The following is a 16,511-nucleotide window of genomic DNA, read 5'->3' as shown; positions in this document are numbered from 1 at the left end:
GTGAGTCAGTTTGCCAATTTGTTCTGCAGTCTCACTTCAAAGCAGTTTAAGATAAAATGTATGCTTAAATGATAAAAGATTAACTTCAGAGAGTCAAAATGTCAGCTCAAAACATCAAGTGCAATTCAAATTATATTCCTCATGAAAACATAAAGCAGGACATTTTAAAGCATGTTTTCTCTTTTTTGGTCATAATTCACAGAAGATAATATTATTGCTGATGGAATACATTTGCTGCAAGGAAAGAAGATAGAGGAAACAGCATGTCAGGTGAAACAACTACTCTTTTTTTCAGAATCTCAAATTTCATTCAAATAAAATTTCATTCCTTGTTTCCATTCATCATTTACCTAGCCTAAATTTTATACTTCAGTATGCCTCTGTATTGTAGAAACTGATTTTAAAAGAAGACTCAGCTGACTTCCAAAGTTGTTCATGATTTTTCTTATGCAGGCCATATGGATTTCATTGTCTAGAAAACCTTTTCCTTCCCTGAGTGAATACATTTCTGCTAAATTGATGTGCTAGAACTGTGTCTGGCAAGATCTGTACTAAGTGTTTAGATCTGTCTTGCATGATCCATATTGGCATATGTCTTCTAATGCTTTCTGAATTTCTGTAAACATATACCATATCTCCTCTTCCTAAATCTGTATTAGTCATCCCACTGGCACGGGCAATTAATGAATTCTGACCCTTGGGTTTGTATAGTCATAACAACAACATAAAAGTAGGTAACAACCCATCAGCTGGTGAACAACAGAGGTGAGGAGAAAGACTTGCAGCTCTGGAATTTGAATGACTGGTGTTTGGGTTTTATTTTACTTCCAGTCCAATGTTTGCTCTGATAATGTGCTACTTCAGTTCCTGTCTGTGGCAAACCAGCTTAGCTCTGCTGATGTCACATAACAGGACATAACAGTTTGCCCAGTTTGGGACTAAAAATGTGTAACACACCTGTATATATGTGTGTGTTCTAAATGAGGAATTAATATCATAAAATTATTTAGAAGCTGAAAAATCTATTACATTTTCCGTTGCAGAAAAGTTTTAAATTCAAGGCGAGCATTAAACTTTAGAAAAGGCTCCGAGCTGAGTTTCCTCTGTTGTTTCTATACAATGTCAGGAGCCCTTTTGGATGTTTAGGTTAAAAACAAGAAAAAAATGCACATTCATCACCCTGAAGGCATCTGAGATAAGACAGAGGACTGTGAAGACCCAATGTTTAGGCAGTGCTCAGCTCCAGCATAGGACAATGTCAAGATCTGGGTTAAAAAAAGAGTCAAATTATCTGCATATCGGGGGACAGACAACTGCATTGGAAACCAGTGCCTTGAAAGTCAGTGTGTCCCAGGTTTCTCCTGCTTTCCCTCGGGGTTTTATCTGTCCCTACACTGTTAGTTTGCTCCCATGATTATCTCTTCTCCCAGATGCCAAAAGAGTAGCTGAGGAGAAAGGAAAGGAGAAAAGAGCTCTTTTTCTTTTACATCTCTCATTCTCTTTCTCTGATTTCTTCCTCCCATTTTCTAAGTATTGTGGAGAAAGTTTATTCTTTAATTTCCTACAATAGTTCTTCCCTTAGTGTGAGGGATCTCTGGCTTTGCCCATATCCTACCATGGCAGCTTTTGGACTGGCTCCTGGTAAAGATCCTGGAGGTCATTCCTCAGACATGACAGACTCTGGAGGGAAAAAGGGAATAAGGCCTATGTTTGCTTTAAGTATGAGTTCCCATAAAATCCCTTAAAACTTTTCCCCATGAACCACTTGCCTCATTTTAGAAGCAAAGTTCTATTTTTGATTTCTCAAAGTATTTGAAGATGCTTTTTTGGGGTTCATGAATGATGGACTACAGGGCCTTAGATCCCTCCAAACTTTGGTATCAATTTAAGACCTATTGCACTTGCTTTTATAAAAATTTCAAGTTTAATGACGTTATTTTGAATTTTAGTGATTGTTACCTCTTGCCTTCATTATCATCAAGGTACCATTGATATAATTCTCCTTTAAGCTTCCAAAATAGTCTGATTAAAGCTGTATTCATTTGCTGCACTATATTATGCACACAAACAAGGAAATGCTGAGAGAACAGCATTGTGGGGAAAGCTTTTTCTGCAAAATCAGCACAAATAAGTGACCTTTTGATGCACACAGCATGGGGAACAGACAGGAGGAATTCGAAGTCTGCATGCAGCTGCACAACTGCAGCCTCAGGATCACAGAACTGGGTGGGATAGGTCACACCACTGAGCTATCCCAGAAAGTCCAGAGAATTACAGGCGGCTACTCGCAGGAATGTGATGGAGCAATGGGCACAAACTGAGACACAGGACATTTCACTTAACATAAAGAAAGCACTTTTCTAGCATAAGGGGAGGTCAGACACTGGTGAAGCTTTCTAGAGAAGTTCATCTTTGGAGACACTCCTGTCAGGAGGTAGACCCATGCAACTTGCTCTGGTGACCAGTTCTGAGCAGGGGGTTGCATTAGACAATCCTCAGCATTCCTGCCTCAGCTGGTCTGTGGGAGTATGTGGTTCTGTGGGCCATGGAAAAGGCAAATTCACAAGCACGAGTAAATAGCACAGATGAACACCTTAGATTTTTTTCTCTTGTTGAAGGAAAAAAAAAAGGGAAAGAAAATAAGTTTCCCTGAGTGCTTCACAAAAGCTTTAATCCTTCTCCATTTCCTAAATTGACATTCATTCATTCTATTCATTCTGTAAGTGCTGGAAAATGGGGCTTGAAACAGAAGTACAGGTTGAGGGATATAGCATGAGCATCACTGCAATAATTGTACCTTACCATAAAAAGTACCTTTACTTTCTGCATTTATTTTTCATACCTTTATTCTTATTTACTCATGTCTAGCAGGGCTCTCTTGATGGCTCGAAGCCTTTGTAGCATATTGGGAAGGACATAAAATATCAAGTAATGCAGTCTTTGGGCTAATACATTTTCAGAAATGTTTCATGCCTCATTTCTCACGTAAATTCTTAGGTTGCATTCAGCCTTCAACGTGTCATTCATATTCATGAAGAAAACAGGCCAGTGTTCATTACTTTCCTGATAAGCTGTAGGCACTCTCAGGCTTGCCCACTAGCAGCAGTGCCCCAGGGAAGGTGTATTCCCATTGTGTTCCTCTCTTGAGGATGCTGTGACCAACAAATGGCTTATGGGCAGGAGATGAGAGTGTGAATAATCTTGTCTTAGTTCTGAGGATCATCCCATTTTCTCCACATTGTTAACCCAGTTCAAATTCACACCCCTGGTGCTCAACATCCCAGGAAAAATGAGGTTAACTAAGCAAGAGCCTTTTCAGAACTGCATCAGTGATGCTCCTCAGCTGGGGGTTGCTGCTGAGGGAAGTCTTCTCTGGCTTTCCTGCTTATTGAGCAAGGAAAGCCAAGATCTAGGATGAGATCCAAGGATCCCATACTATAATGCACAGCTCTGCCATGGTACCATTTTTGACTGTAACGTCTCCAAGACGTTACTGAGTCCCAGAAAACTGAGGAAATCAAGAGAGCTCAATACCAAAACGATTTCAGTGGGTATCAGCTGGTGTATGTCAGTCTTTTACTTTCATATCCACACAGTACCGGGTTGAAAAATGGCTGAGCTCTCATCTATATTTAATTACATGATACTAATTGTGATTATTTATCTCATGTAAGGTTTTTGTTTTGATTTGGTTTTTTTATTTTACTTTTCTTACTGTCTAGGTGATAAACTATGAGCAATGGATTCCACCACGAGTTCACAATCCAGGTGTGCCTGGTAACAGTGAAATGGTGAGTTGCCATGAGAATTGTTCATTTTTTTTCACCAGCAGTGAGAACAACAGGCTGGTTTTTCCTGTGCTATATGTTCCTTCTCCAAAAGCTGAAAGATCTTTTTTCATATCCATGTTATTAATCATGATATAACTTTGACTTCTGTAGAATACCTTTTATTGCTCTGCTACTAATCATGATATTTCTTTATCATTTATAGAATATTGTGTTATTGCTGTGGTTCCCAGGACAGAATATGCCTATAATCCTAGGCTGCTTAGTCTGACTCTGCACTCATTTTAAACTAGATAGAGTACCAGACCAGCATCATGGGAATATTTAAAGGTCAGATATATATGGGCAGGAGCACATGAAAGAAGTTTGTATAGACACTGGTTGACCATGGCTTTACTGACATTTTTTAACAAAAGATTTATCCAAATTCAGTGCATTTTACAGAACTCTTTTAAACAGAGCAAAAAGTTGTCTATCATCATATACTATTTTAATATTCATTATGTGCAGCCAGGTTATTACTGAAACTTTCCAAATATTTTTATGATACCATAACAATTAGCACTGTGGACACAGTAAACACACACTAATTTTTGTCTTCTCAGTATTACACTGTACTCTGAATTTAAGTGCATTTGTAGTCATGATTAAATCATTGCACTTCTTTGGGAAAGGCAAAGCCGTTGAAGAAAAATCACAGAGATTAGACTGTGCCATGACTAAATTCTTTATGCTGAGAAGTGACATGCTGTGCAAGTAGTTTTATTGAAATTAATGCAGTTACACCCAGGAAAGAGAGTACTCAACAGGACTGAGATTCCTGGAATCTGACCAGCAGTGTTTTACACTTAGCTCCCAAATTGCTGCATTTCTGTCACCAGGTTAATCCTCATAACATCTCACTGTGCTAAGATTTCTAAGGTATTTAAAATACCTTCGGATAAACTGGAAACAGTTTATCAGACACAATTTAGGTCTTTCTTCTGTAATGCATTTTAGAAGTGCATTTTTCAAATGTATATTTTTGTGCTTAAGTATTCCTGCACACTTCATGCAAATTATTTGCAACTAAAGGGCAGCCTGTGATTTATTTTTTTACACAATTCATTTTGATTTGTGATGTGACATGATTTTTCATCACTAAAACCCATTAAGTAGGGAAATCAATAATATTCTTGGTTCTTGTTCATGTGGGAATACTTTTCTTATAGATAGCTTTGCTTATAGATTGAGGAAAAGCACAGTTCACCTGATTGTCTGGTTTCTACAGCAAAGAATGTTTGGTTAGGCAGATAAAATTCTGTATTTGAATGCTTAGGTAAGCCAAAATAAAATACTGTAAATTTAAAAGCTGTCTCACCACCAGCTGATACTGCATGAACTCTTTTCTCCATGAAAGGGGGTTACTGCATTTATTATTTAAGCACTTATGACTTTTCCCTAACAATAGCCTCTATGAAATGAGTGCTTTTAAGGAAAAGAGGATTAGAGTTTGCCATTAATGAAATTATCTGAATAGATTATCTTCCATTTATCTTGATGTCTCCATGATGGAAATCCCAGATCATAAATCAAAGTCATCATGTTGCTTTCGTGTCGTTACTTATAAGTGAACAAATTATTATTGCTACAAGAGATCTAATATGAGAGCAATATTAGCATTTTAAACCACTGTGATTTATTTTGCAAAGACATCTCACAATGAGAGACTGAAAAATTGCACCTCAGCTTCTCTCGTTAGCTAAAGTAAAAATGTACTCCTGCTATCTTGCATTTGGAAGAGGAAAGAAATCTACACACAGATGAAGGACAGCAAAAGCACAACAGAACAGTCGGTGCTGCTAAGCTGATGTCCACACTGTGTTTTATGGGAGGTCTACCTGTGTTCACATCCTCTCTGTTGGACACCAACCAGAAGCTGGAGCTCATCAGCTGAAATTGGAAAGTGTCTTTTGTTTTAATTTCATCTGTGACGAGTTCAGTTTGTGGCACTTTGAGAGTGAAGTGCAGCTTACAGGTGTGAAATTCACTGCAAAACTAAGACAAGAATTGAGCCACGACTTACAAGAGACACTGGACACATGAAAAGGTGTCAACTCTCTGGCTTCCTGCTCTGTCCCTGCAGTTGGTTCCCAGTTTCCAGGACACTGCAGATTACGAGGAATGTAACATGCTGCCGAGAAGGAGGGAGTCTAAACCCAAATGCCATCCACTATGGGAACTTCTGCATTACTGTGATTAAAGAAGGAGGACCCCTAAGGTCCTATCCTTAAGGAAAGATGTCAGCACAGGCTCCATCAGCATCAATGTGATTTATATCACCCATGAAGGAAACCCTGAAAGGTGTATCTAGACACAGATTACTATTACTACTACTACTACTAAGTTTTTATGCAACTAAGAGTATTTTATCATAACAGTGCCAGAAAGAATAAAATAGTTTCAGATTTTTTTGGGTGTAATTTTAGGCATGTGGGTATATGTTTATTTCACTAGGTGCTGCTTGGTTCAAGATAATTTCCAATATTGTGTTAGTGCATTGTTCTTAAATGAGGAGGATATAGTAGAGTCTGTAAGCTATTAAACCTACATGCCAATTTATAGCTGGAGCAAGATGAAGTGGTTGTGCAAATCATTTGGTACAAACCCTTTCAAGGTTTGAAATCAAACATCTGAATATGCAGGGAAGCCAGACAGTATTGTTCCAAAAAGCAGCCACTGGTGTATTTTGGTCTCCTCATTTCTACTTTTGCTTTTCTTTGTTTCGTTTCAATGAAAAGCACATACCCTATATGAAACAGAGCATATGACTATGGAATAGAACTTACTTGCTGTCAGAGTATGAAATTTATCTCTGAAGCTCAAAGAGAAGTTCAGAGTCAGGTTAGAAGGAAACTTTAGTGTTTCTGGAGTGATTTTCAGGCAGCTTGTTTAACGTAAGTATGTAAAGTATGTGAGATGGCTGCATGTTCACCAAGTTCCTGCTCCAGGGGGCTGTAGTATCTAAACCCGGAGTTTCTCAGTAGGACTTTGTTGGTGTGTACAATTGCAGATTTGAATTGGCCTTTACATTATTGTCATTTAATCCAGGACATGAAATAAGGTCTTGGAGAAAGACACCAGTACTTCAGAACATGCTCCCATACACATTTAAATGCAGTAACTCTCCACATCTGGGATTTCTGTGCACACTTAAAATGCTTCTAGATAATGTAAGTGGACGCATATATTAAAATGTTTTCTGGAACAATTCTGGAATTAAGTATTCAGTAATACTCAGGTATTCAAGAAAAGTGATATGTAAACAGCAATATGAATACTGGCCTAAGCTTGATGTCTCTTGTGAGTTGCCTTTTTCCCTTTTTTACCTATTAGTCCAAAGCAAGGAAGAGCCTAACTTTTAAAGCATTGTGTCAATGATCAGTTCTTTGAATCCAATACTTTGTCATTCTCAAGATAAACACCATGTTACCCTTAGTTTTCATTTGTAGGGTTTGAATAATTTTATGTCTTTCTTGTTTTTATTTTTGGTTTGGGTTTTTTTTGGGTCAGGGTACAGAACCAGACAATAAAGCCGAGTCCAGAGGAACATTAAAACGATTGCAGAAATTGGTCCGAACAAAGAAAACAAGTACACAGAGCTTGGAAGATGTCAAGCACATTCTGGTCCCTCTCAGTAAGTACAGCATCACATCAGCATTCTTTCCAACATTTGGCAAATGACACTGGATTGAACATAACTGTAAACAATCCTGTCCTGGTCTGTCATTCACCACCCACGACTATCAACCCCCAACTGAGATGTTACCGTGATACCACTCCAGCGCTGACTTCCTCATAGTGTGAAAACCTGTTTCCTGTCACACTAGCTGGAGTTTTGTAACAGTGCATCTCGCAAGTGGAGGTTCTAGATAAATAGAATTGTATAACAGCAGGGTCTCCGTGCTGGGGACACTTTGGGTTTCCTAGTTTTGCATCACATTTCAGGTCAGAAAGGCAAAATTCACGAATGGGAAGATAACTTCTAGCGCTAGTCCATGAGTCAGTAACATCTGCGAGTGCAGGAAGGTCTGAGGTATGACAAGTGAGTCCGTCTGTCATCATACCTGAGTGCCTAGGGCCATAAGAGCCAGGAATTCTGAACTGATTCTGGCCTCAGCTGATTTTCTGGAGTCTCCTATAGATCTCTGATCTGACTGTGCAACAGTTCTTCCTCTGAATTTGTTTTGCCAATGTTATTTTAACAGTGCGTGCATTTGTTGTACAATGCATTTGTTTATATGATTATTTATAAAGCAGTGTTAGCAAAATGAGTTTAAACTACCTGATGAACTACTGCTCTAGCCAAATCACTGCTTGGGCTGAAATACATGAGGGAATAGGGACTACAACATACATACAAGGGGCGGGGGACAATAGTCCAAAAAACTTACAGAACTTTTCCAGCTGAACTCATACTCTCTGCAACTATCAGAAATATGACATTCAGTTAGCAAATTTTCATGGGCAGAACTAATAAAATTTTCTACACTTTTGAGGGAACAAGATGAATGTACCAAACGGAGAATAAATCTCACTTTTGGCTCAGATGCCTGACCAAGTACAAAATCCTTTCCATCTCCCTAATTATCATAATTATTTGCTTTTGGGTTTGTTGGGGGGTTGGTTGTTTGTGGAAGCTTTTTTGGTTTTTTAATTTCTTTTTTTAATAGAGTCCTTGGCTTTTTCATTATATAGAGTGAAGTAAAGAATTTTTTTTTAAAAAGCGTGCTACTTTCTCTATGAATTGCAACATACTATAACAAGAATTTGCATTTTTAAAGATACCTTAGAAGATGCTTATCTCTCTGAAGAGGATGAAGAAGTGCTAACTTCTTGCATGAAGCTGACAAAACCTCAGGACAAGAAGACATGGAAAGAAAACACAAGGAGAAAAGAAGAGACTGAGACCAGGACGGATTTTATTTCTGCGTCTCTGGGCCGCTCATACACTTCCAGACTTAATAACTTAGGAACTATTTCAATTCATTCCGAAACAGAATTTCACTTGTGGAGTGACTGGAAGCCGTTTCCTGACAACCAGCTCTGCCCTTGTGACTTCTTAATTTCAAAAATAGAAGAATGGGAAAACTGTACTTGCTCTTCTCATCAGCCACATCTTACATATTCCCTAACTGATATGGATCTACAGTACTCCTGGGTAAGTGGAAGTGGTTTCTTTTGTGCTGATATGCATAAAAATTGGAAACTTTTTGCTCTGATTCAGCATTAAAGAGATGCTGTCATCTTCTGTGTGGTTATGAAATGCTATAAACCAAATTTAGATTTCAGGTAAATGGATGTGAATGCATTGTTCAGGCTAACACCAGGGGTTCGTATAGCCCTAGGTAGTCCATTTTTAACCATGCAGACATCAGCAGCTTAGAGATGGAGGGCTCTAGGCTATTCTGTTTCTCATCAGCACACTCATGTTTTTTCAGTTTTTTCATCGGTACTGTACTCATCCTTTCAGGCTTAGGAAACTTTCTGGAAGTCTGGGATAAATCAGTAAGGGACAATGAAGCCAATGGACTTAGAGTAGGCTTCTAGAGGTCACTGCAATACTAGTAAAGGACACTAGAGTTATTTAGGCAATTGTCAGAGGTTGCAGAGGTATCTGTTTCTGCCTTCTTGATTAGCTTAGCTGGTGGAGTCTATTTTTGCCATTACCTGTGGCAGCAAGAAGATTTTAAGGACAGAAACAAAGAAGCAGAGTTTAATCTTGGTTTGAAATTATCTTCCTGGATAGCTCCCTGGAGTATTTGAATTGCTGACAGTTTTTTAAAGGGATATTTAAAACTAGAAGAACAAAATCAAGAGAAACTTATTTTGGTGAGATATATAAAATATAGACACTGAAACAAGGCTTTTCTCCCTCTCCTCACTGGGCACAGCAGGTCTTCTGGCACTCCACATAGTGGTGAGCACATGGAGGGTGACTGGTTGAGTGAAATACATCAGAGAAGCAGTAAAAAGTAGACACTTTTCCCTTTATGCCTGTTCCCTCTACAGTGCTCCAGGGACAGAGCTGTCTCTCACTGTGAAATAAGACCAGCTCCCAGGAAAGTGCACCTAAACCACAGGTGGTGAGACACCTGCTGAAACCGGCCAGCTGAGTGTTCAAATGGGGGCCTGAGCAAGAACAACCTTAGATCAGAGAGTGTCCTGCTGAGAACAGCGTGTTCTGCAACGTGTGCCCATATAGCATTAGAAAGGTAATAGATGTGGGTCTGTGTAGCAGCCATAGTTCTGAATTCCTGGAGGCAGCAATTCAGTTCCTTTTCAATGACACAGTAGCTGACATATCAGGCAGGACCTGAAACACGGGATTTATCTAGCTGCAGATTTTCCTGGGATTTGACATAGAAAACAGAGTCTAAAACTTTGATTGATGGATAATTAGAAAAAGAAAGAAAGGAAACTACCCCTCAAAAAAGCTGAGGGAGATGCAGCAATGAAACCCTGGACAGCCTCAGCCCTGCACATGCCCAGGGAGAGCACCTGCAGACAGACCTGCGGGGCAGAGCGTTGGCAGAAATGGGCTGGGAGCTGTGAACAAAGGCTGTGGTCTGTCAGGTGAGTCCCCCTGCCTGCCAGGAAATAGGAGTCTCTGCAGCAAGTGAATTGTGTCAGGGATGCTGGGCTCCATCACATGCCAGACTCCTTAATGCAAGCAGCTTTCAGCATCCCAAGCAAAGGCTGAAGTCCCAGGTCAAAACAGTAACAGAGGTGTTGGGCAGATTTATGGGAGCATAAGTGTCAACTCGAATCATTCTATTTCACTTTGTCACAAACAGCTATTAACATTCCCCACCCTGGTGAGATTTGTCCTACCCATGTTACTGTTAGGTGCCAGCAAGGGGTTTAGTGCTTTTTTTTTTTGGAATTGTTTATTTTGCCATCTGCCTTCCTGATGGGCTCTCTGACTTTAATGTATCTCTGTGGGATTAGTGTCTTTAGATTTAGATTACAGCCAATGGCAAGACATCTCATTCTTTGCATCTGCGTTCTACCAACTGGCTCAATTGAAGATTACAAAGTTTTTTCAAAGTGGATTTTCAGTTTTGCTGTTTAAGGATCAAAAAGCAGACACTGATGGTTTTGTTATGAGAGGATCAGACAGAGGGGATGATGCAGATGATCTTTCTGGTGTTTTACTTATTAGAGTAAAACCAATATATTCCATATTACTCTTCCTTATCCTGTGAGAAAGAAGGTGTGGTTTCATTTTCTCGACTTGGCAACTCCTCTGCTGTGTCTGCTGCAGCAAGGTGTGGAGGAGATAGCTGGAGATGGGCTACCAAAATGCTTGTTGGTATGTCCTGAATTGAGGCTAAGCTGGTAGATGCAAGACAAAGATCCAAGAGTCTGTTTTCCATCAGAAAACTGCTGCTAATCTGGATTGGGGGACAGACAAATATCTAGATTAGACAAATATTATCCAGACGCATCTCGGTAACGCACGCAAAGCTGATCGAGCCCGGCCGTTATTAAAGCTTGGATGGCAGATAGTAAATTAAATAGTGCTCTCCTGTAATCACAAGGAAAGACAAGGATCTCTTCATGACAGATTGCTGTTTAGAGAGACAAAATATGAGTAATCCTAATTCCCTTCCTCCATCTTCTTCCCTTGACTCCTTTCTTCCTTTTCCTTTCTTCAGCCTCAGCACTTTACACAGCCTCCCTTGTGGTGCTTCATATTGCCATTTTTTGTGACCAAAACCAATAAAAAGGCTGGCAGAGGTCATCTAGGAAAGGACTGTGAGAACAGACTCAAAAATCCATATCCATCTTCAGCTACAACAGGCTCCTCCAGCTACTCTTCCTTCAGTCTCCCCCAGTTAAGCACTCAATAACCACCTGCATTAGCTGGACTGCCTCTGGCACAGGGATATTCCAGACCACTCACATTTCACCCATCATGCCATGGTGCCACCATTAGATTCTTTGTGCAGTTAACTTAGCCACAGGTCTTAATATATATAGATTTTTTTTTTTTTATCATTCAGCTTTTAAAAATATAATTAGTGGTTGGTCAAACTTTTGCTAAGGGCAACATAGAGCACTGTTTTTTTTGGTGTGTCAAGCTTGCCATGTGAAATTATTGTTACTGGTACTCTTTCCAGAGATATGTAATTTATAAATAGTTCTTCCTTAGAAAGTGGAAGTATGTATTTTAAAAAACACAGGATACTTGAGGAGAAAAAAAAATAAAGAAAATATTCTTGTATGCTTGGATAAAGTAACTACTATGCTGCATATTTTTCTATTACCACGAAGTACATTGGGGATATCTGGGCTGATGCTTGTGATGTTATGAATCAGCTGAAAAGCAGGCAGAGGATGGAAGAAAATATTGTCCAGACACCAGTTTAACAACCACTTGACCCCAACAGGAAAGGTTATTGGGTTTTTATACTTCTTTTTATTCCTCAGGCTTAGCCCTGCAGAAAACAGTTAAGCTGTCTGTCTCAGACTACGTTTTCTCTTTTTTTTGTGTGTTTACTAAGAGCTGCCCATCTGTCATTTGTATGCTAAGACCCTCACTGTCCTAACAAAGTAGTATTCTCAATCTGTGCAATCCCATGAGACTTTTGCAACCTCATAAGGCAGGAAAAATCTACAGTCAGAAGGCTGTAAATGACAGGAGCCTGCTAAGCTTGAATGGACCTGAAAGGCACAGTGGAGCACAGTGAGGTCACAACTGAGGCCCTCTTCACAAAAGGGTTCCCAGACTATCCTGGACAGTCTACGACAAAGAGAAAAAAAGCAAATGAGTCCCTTTCTCCTCTCCCTCAATACTTTAACATGCTACATCACTGGCTGACCCATCCACTCCCAATATCTGTGAAATATGGAAGATGTGTTTGTAGAATCACGCAGGCTTCCTTTACCGGAAAGAGAGAGGAGACAACATCCTCTATTGGAGACAAATCAGCAGAGAGTTACTGGAAGTGGGTTTCTCTTCTTCACACCTCTTAACATCATGGTTAAGTTTTACAGAAGAAGGATTTAGTCATTGATACCATAAGAATATTTATCTGGTGTAACCTGTGTTTGGCATTCAGCGAGAATGAAATACAAGGGACATTTCCCAGGACTAAAAAGACCTGGGATTTTGACGAGGAGAAAGAAAGAAAAAAATCTAAAGATATTGCAGAGGAAGATACATTTTCTCTCCCATTTTCAGGTTAAGAGGAGATTAGAAGGCTTCAGAAGATTGGTTTCTATCTGAAATGGATGTATTACATTGTGGTGGAATTAACAAAAAGTTGGGGAAAACTGCAAAAGACTTTATGCCAATGCCTGTGTTCATTTTCTCCATCTTCCTCTCAGGAAAGTGTTATGGTCTTATCATGATTATGTTTGCTCTGCTGTTACTGGCCATGGTTCTCTTCCATTTCAGTGACATTGTGGCTTTTCCCTTTCCTCCTGGTCTGGCTTGCTTCCTAGTCAGACAAGTTATTTCTCAGCATCTCCCTTTGACCCATAGGAGACCTGTCTAGCTTGACGCTAATTTTTTTCATTGCAGAAACACTCTAATTGTCAACCCTGCTTTTGGACATTTTCTTACCCCAACTTTTTCTGACACATTATACATAATAGGTTCTGGTTCTGGGTTGCCCCATGACAGCCTAGCTTCCTTGCTGTGGTTGCTCTTACCCTGCCCTCTGCACCCTCCCTGCTGCTCCTATCCTTTTGGTTCTCCAAAACGTGCTGCATATTGCCTGGAGGTTTATGCAGGCATTGGGTATCTGTGATACCAGTGACTGATTGCTGCTCCCTGGATTAGTGGAGTGGGGAGGAAGGGTACTGACAGCCAGTAATGAACAAACAGGGCAGAGTGTTCTTCTCTAGCAAAATGTGCTCCGAAGCCAAAAGTTGTATTTGCACTGCCCAGAGAATTGCTGTGGGAAGATTTCTGCTCCACTTCAGCCAGAAGTTTCTGCTGCGCACCAGAATGCTGTGGGCTTTAATGGACTATCTGACTGCTCAATTATCTTAAGCAATTTGACTGTTTTCTGCAGTTTTTCCTTTCTTCAGCTAATGTCTTTCTGTTGAGACACCTCAACGTGCCTTAGAAGAGCTTTCTCAATTGCATTTTGAGTCCTCATTTGGCACAAATATAGCACTAAAAAGAATGCCTGGAAATCCCCAAATTGCTTTTCTGAGACACCAATTTCCAGCTGCTCTGGTCACTCTGGCTGCTTCACTGTCAGTAATAAGTGGTCCTTTTAAAAGCTATAGCTCTTGTTCCTATTTCAGTGACAAGGTAGGAAGCCAGATCCTCACCAAGTATAAATCTATTTTCTACGGGTGTTAGAGAGTCCTGCTCAGCTGTAGCCAAGCTGAAGCCCAAAGTTTTTGCCCAGGGAAGAGATAAAGGGCACCTGAAAGGCAATAAACAAGAACAATCAAGACCATGATATGCACGTTCAGGTGACAAGCTGTGGCTATGACACGAAAACAGGATTTGTTTTCTAAGATATGAAACTGTCCCCAGCTGCTTCTCTTTCATCTTGCCATATCTTCATTTACAAGGCTGCTGACAGGTTTCCTGTTGCTTTTTATAATATTCTAGCTAATTTCAGCTGTTACCCTTGCTCTCTCCCCATCAGTCCACCAGCTCAGCCTTTCTCCCTCTGTATTTAGCACCTCTCTTGCAAGGTAAAGAGACAGCTAGAAACATCCCCCTGCTCCCCAGACTGCAGACATCAGATATACAAGAACTGATAGACAAAAAGGAACAGTGCTAAAAAGGCACTCATTTTTTCCCTTTTCAAACCCTGTTCCAGAACCTCGTGAAAACTTATTTTGAATTTTAAGATTTGTGAGTGGGTAGGGATTAAGATATATTTATGCAAATCTGTTGTAGTAAAGTGCTGGTGACATTTGAATGGCTTTGTTTTTTAAACTAGTGAAAAGCCAAGAGCCACGACTAAATTTTCAGTGTTTACTTCTCCTGGAAATACCAAGAAAAATATGGACTCAGACAAAAAGACACAAATGCTAGTGAACTTAAGAACACTCATTTTCTTAATGCTTCAGAGTCCGTAGAGTTTTACTTTGTCTCCTGTCACAGGGACCTTTATTCAAGAAACAATTAGAGCAACAAGTTGGTAAATATTATAGGGCTTGCTTCAGTTACATACAAAAAGTGAGAGAAAATCATCTCCTAAAGTGCAAGGCTTCATGTCTCAAGCTTTGTGCTGGGAAAAGAGGAGCCTGGGAGGGTGTCCAGCCTCTCTAAAGCTGCACCATTGCACTGTGCTGATAGCAAATATCTGCCACTACCATTCTGCTTCCTACAGTGATTTTTGCTATTTCCCTGCATAGTGAAACATTTTGTGTCCTCATCTGTGGTGACTTTGACCATGCAGTCTTAAAGCAGGTTTTAAAAAATGTGAAAAATCTGATGCTGTTATTCTTCACTATGGTAACTCTTGTCCTATTTTTTATTTTTAATACCTTACTAGAATTTTCATAGCTATATAGGGAATGTTATCATGTTTTCCATTTATCTTAGAGGCATGTATACCTAACTCTACCAAAAAGCTTCCCCAACTTTTTCTGCCACAAACTTCTGGGCTGTTCTGTGAATTTGGATTGCTAGTACTTGCTAGTATACATGAGGCAGAATGATCATGAAGTGAATTTATTTGCACTAAAAGATATTTCAGAATACCACAATATTTTTAATATCATTACAGACAACTTCAGAAGAACTTTGCAATTCACCTCAGCAGATTTCATGGGTTTGCTTCTGACATAGCTGCTAGGCCCTGCAGAGCTACAGCTAGAGAGAGAAATGAAAGATTTTGGATTATTGTCATGAATGTAGTATGAAGGGGAATATGATTGTTGAAATTGCGGGGAAAACTGTGCATTTCTTAGACTTATTCTTCGTAAATGGCATATGAATTCTCAATAGACAAAGAGGCATGCTACCTGCTTCATGAAACATGATTAAGAGTCAAAATATAATTACGCTAAGTGAAGTTGTTGGTAACAAACTGCCTGGTGAAAGGATGACTTCCTGTTAGCCTGCTTTAGAATTGCCAAAATGATGCACTTTCGCATACTGAAGGAAATAGATTGCATTGCCTGTCTGCTGCTTTATGCACTTACTCTGTGGCAATATCATCCTTATGTGGATCTGCTGTCACTCCAGTATAAAGGACTCTTGCTTTTGTTTTGTTTTGTTTTTTTTAATTTAAATATATTTATTGAAGGCTATAATTTCTTCCCACACACCATACAAAGCAAAAAACAAAAAAAAAATTACACTTTACTCTGCTTGATCGGTGCTCCTGCTGAATGAATCAGCTAATAGAGGCTGTGTTTTCATGCTGTGTTGTGCTAATGCTGGCAGGGACATTTTGACCAATAAAGCCATCAGGCAACTTTTAAAACTTTTAAAGTGCAATTTATCTCCTCACACAAACTCAGTTTTACTTCTGCGTAGATTCACTTTTGGAGCCCAAACATTTTCTAGACCTTGTGCTTGTTGAGTTGGTGACAAGCTTCCCATTTGTAGCCAAAATGTTTAATCTTCACTGTGCTTGCATGAACCCAGTGCACCCTTTGTGTGTGCTCATCTTCATTCAGGAGAATGAGCAAGCTTAGCTTCAGATTTCCTCAGAGTCCCTGATGAAGCTGAAATTAAATTGCTATCCATGTGGT

The 16,511-nt window shown here is 39.6% G+C and overlaps 1 protein-coding gene across 2 annotated transcripts in view; it reads left to right on the top strand.

Moving 5' to 3' along the window:
* Positions 1-16,511, top strand: part of LOC104689424 (SAM domain-containing protein SAMSN-1) — an 82,562-nt gene that overhangs the window by 23,155 nt on the left and 42,896 nt on the right. Inside the window, exons 6-9 of one of the 2 annotated variants that reach the window (XM_010399531.4) lie at positions 203-270; positions 3,723-3,791; positions 7,341-7,464; positions 8,612-8,988. In XM_010399531.4, coding sequence (XP_010397833.1) covers positions 203-270; positions 3,723-3,791; positions 7,341-7,464; positions 8,612-8,988 — 638 coding nt within the window. The remainder of the gene's footprint in view (positions 1-202; positions 271-3,722; positions 3,792-7,340; positions 7,465-8,611; positions 8,989-16,511) is intronic. The other variant, XM_019285968.3, reaches the window with a different exon arrangement.

This window comes from Corvus cornix, chromosome 1 (genome assembly GCF_000738735.6).
Source record: "Corvus cornix cornix isolate S_Up_H32 chromosome 1, ASM73873v5, whole genome shotgun sequence".
NCBI classification, from domain to species: Eukaryota; Metazoa; Chordata; class Aves; order Passeriformes; family Corvidae; genus Corvus; species Corvus cornix.
The sequence above is the reverse complement of the archived record's forward strand: the minus strand, read 5'-3'. Positions and strand labels throughout refer to the sequence as shown.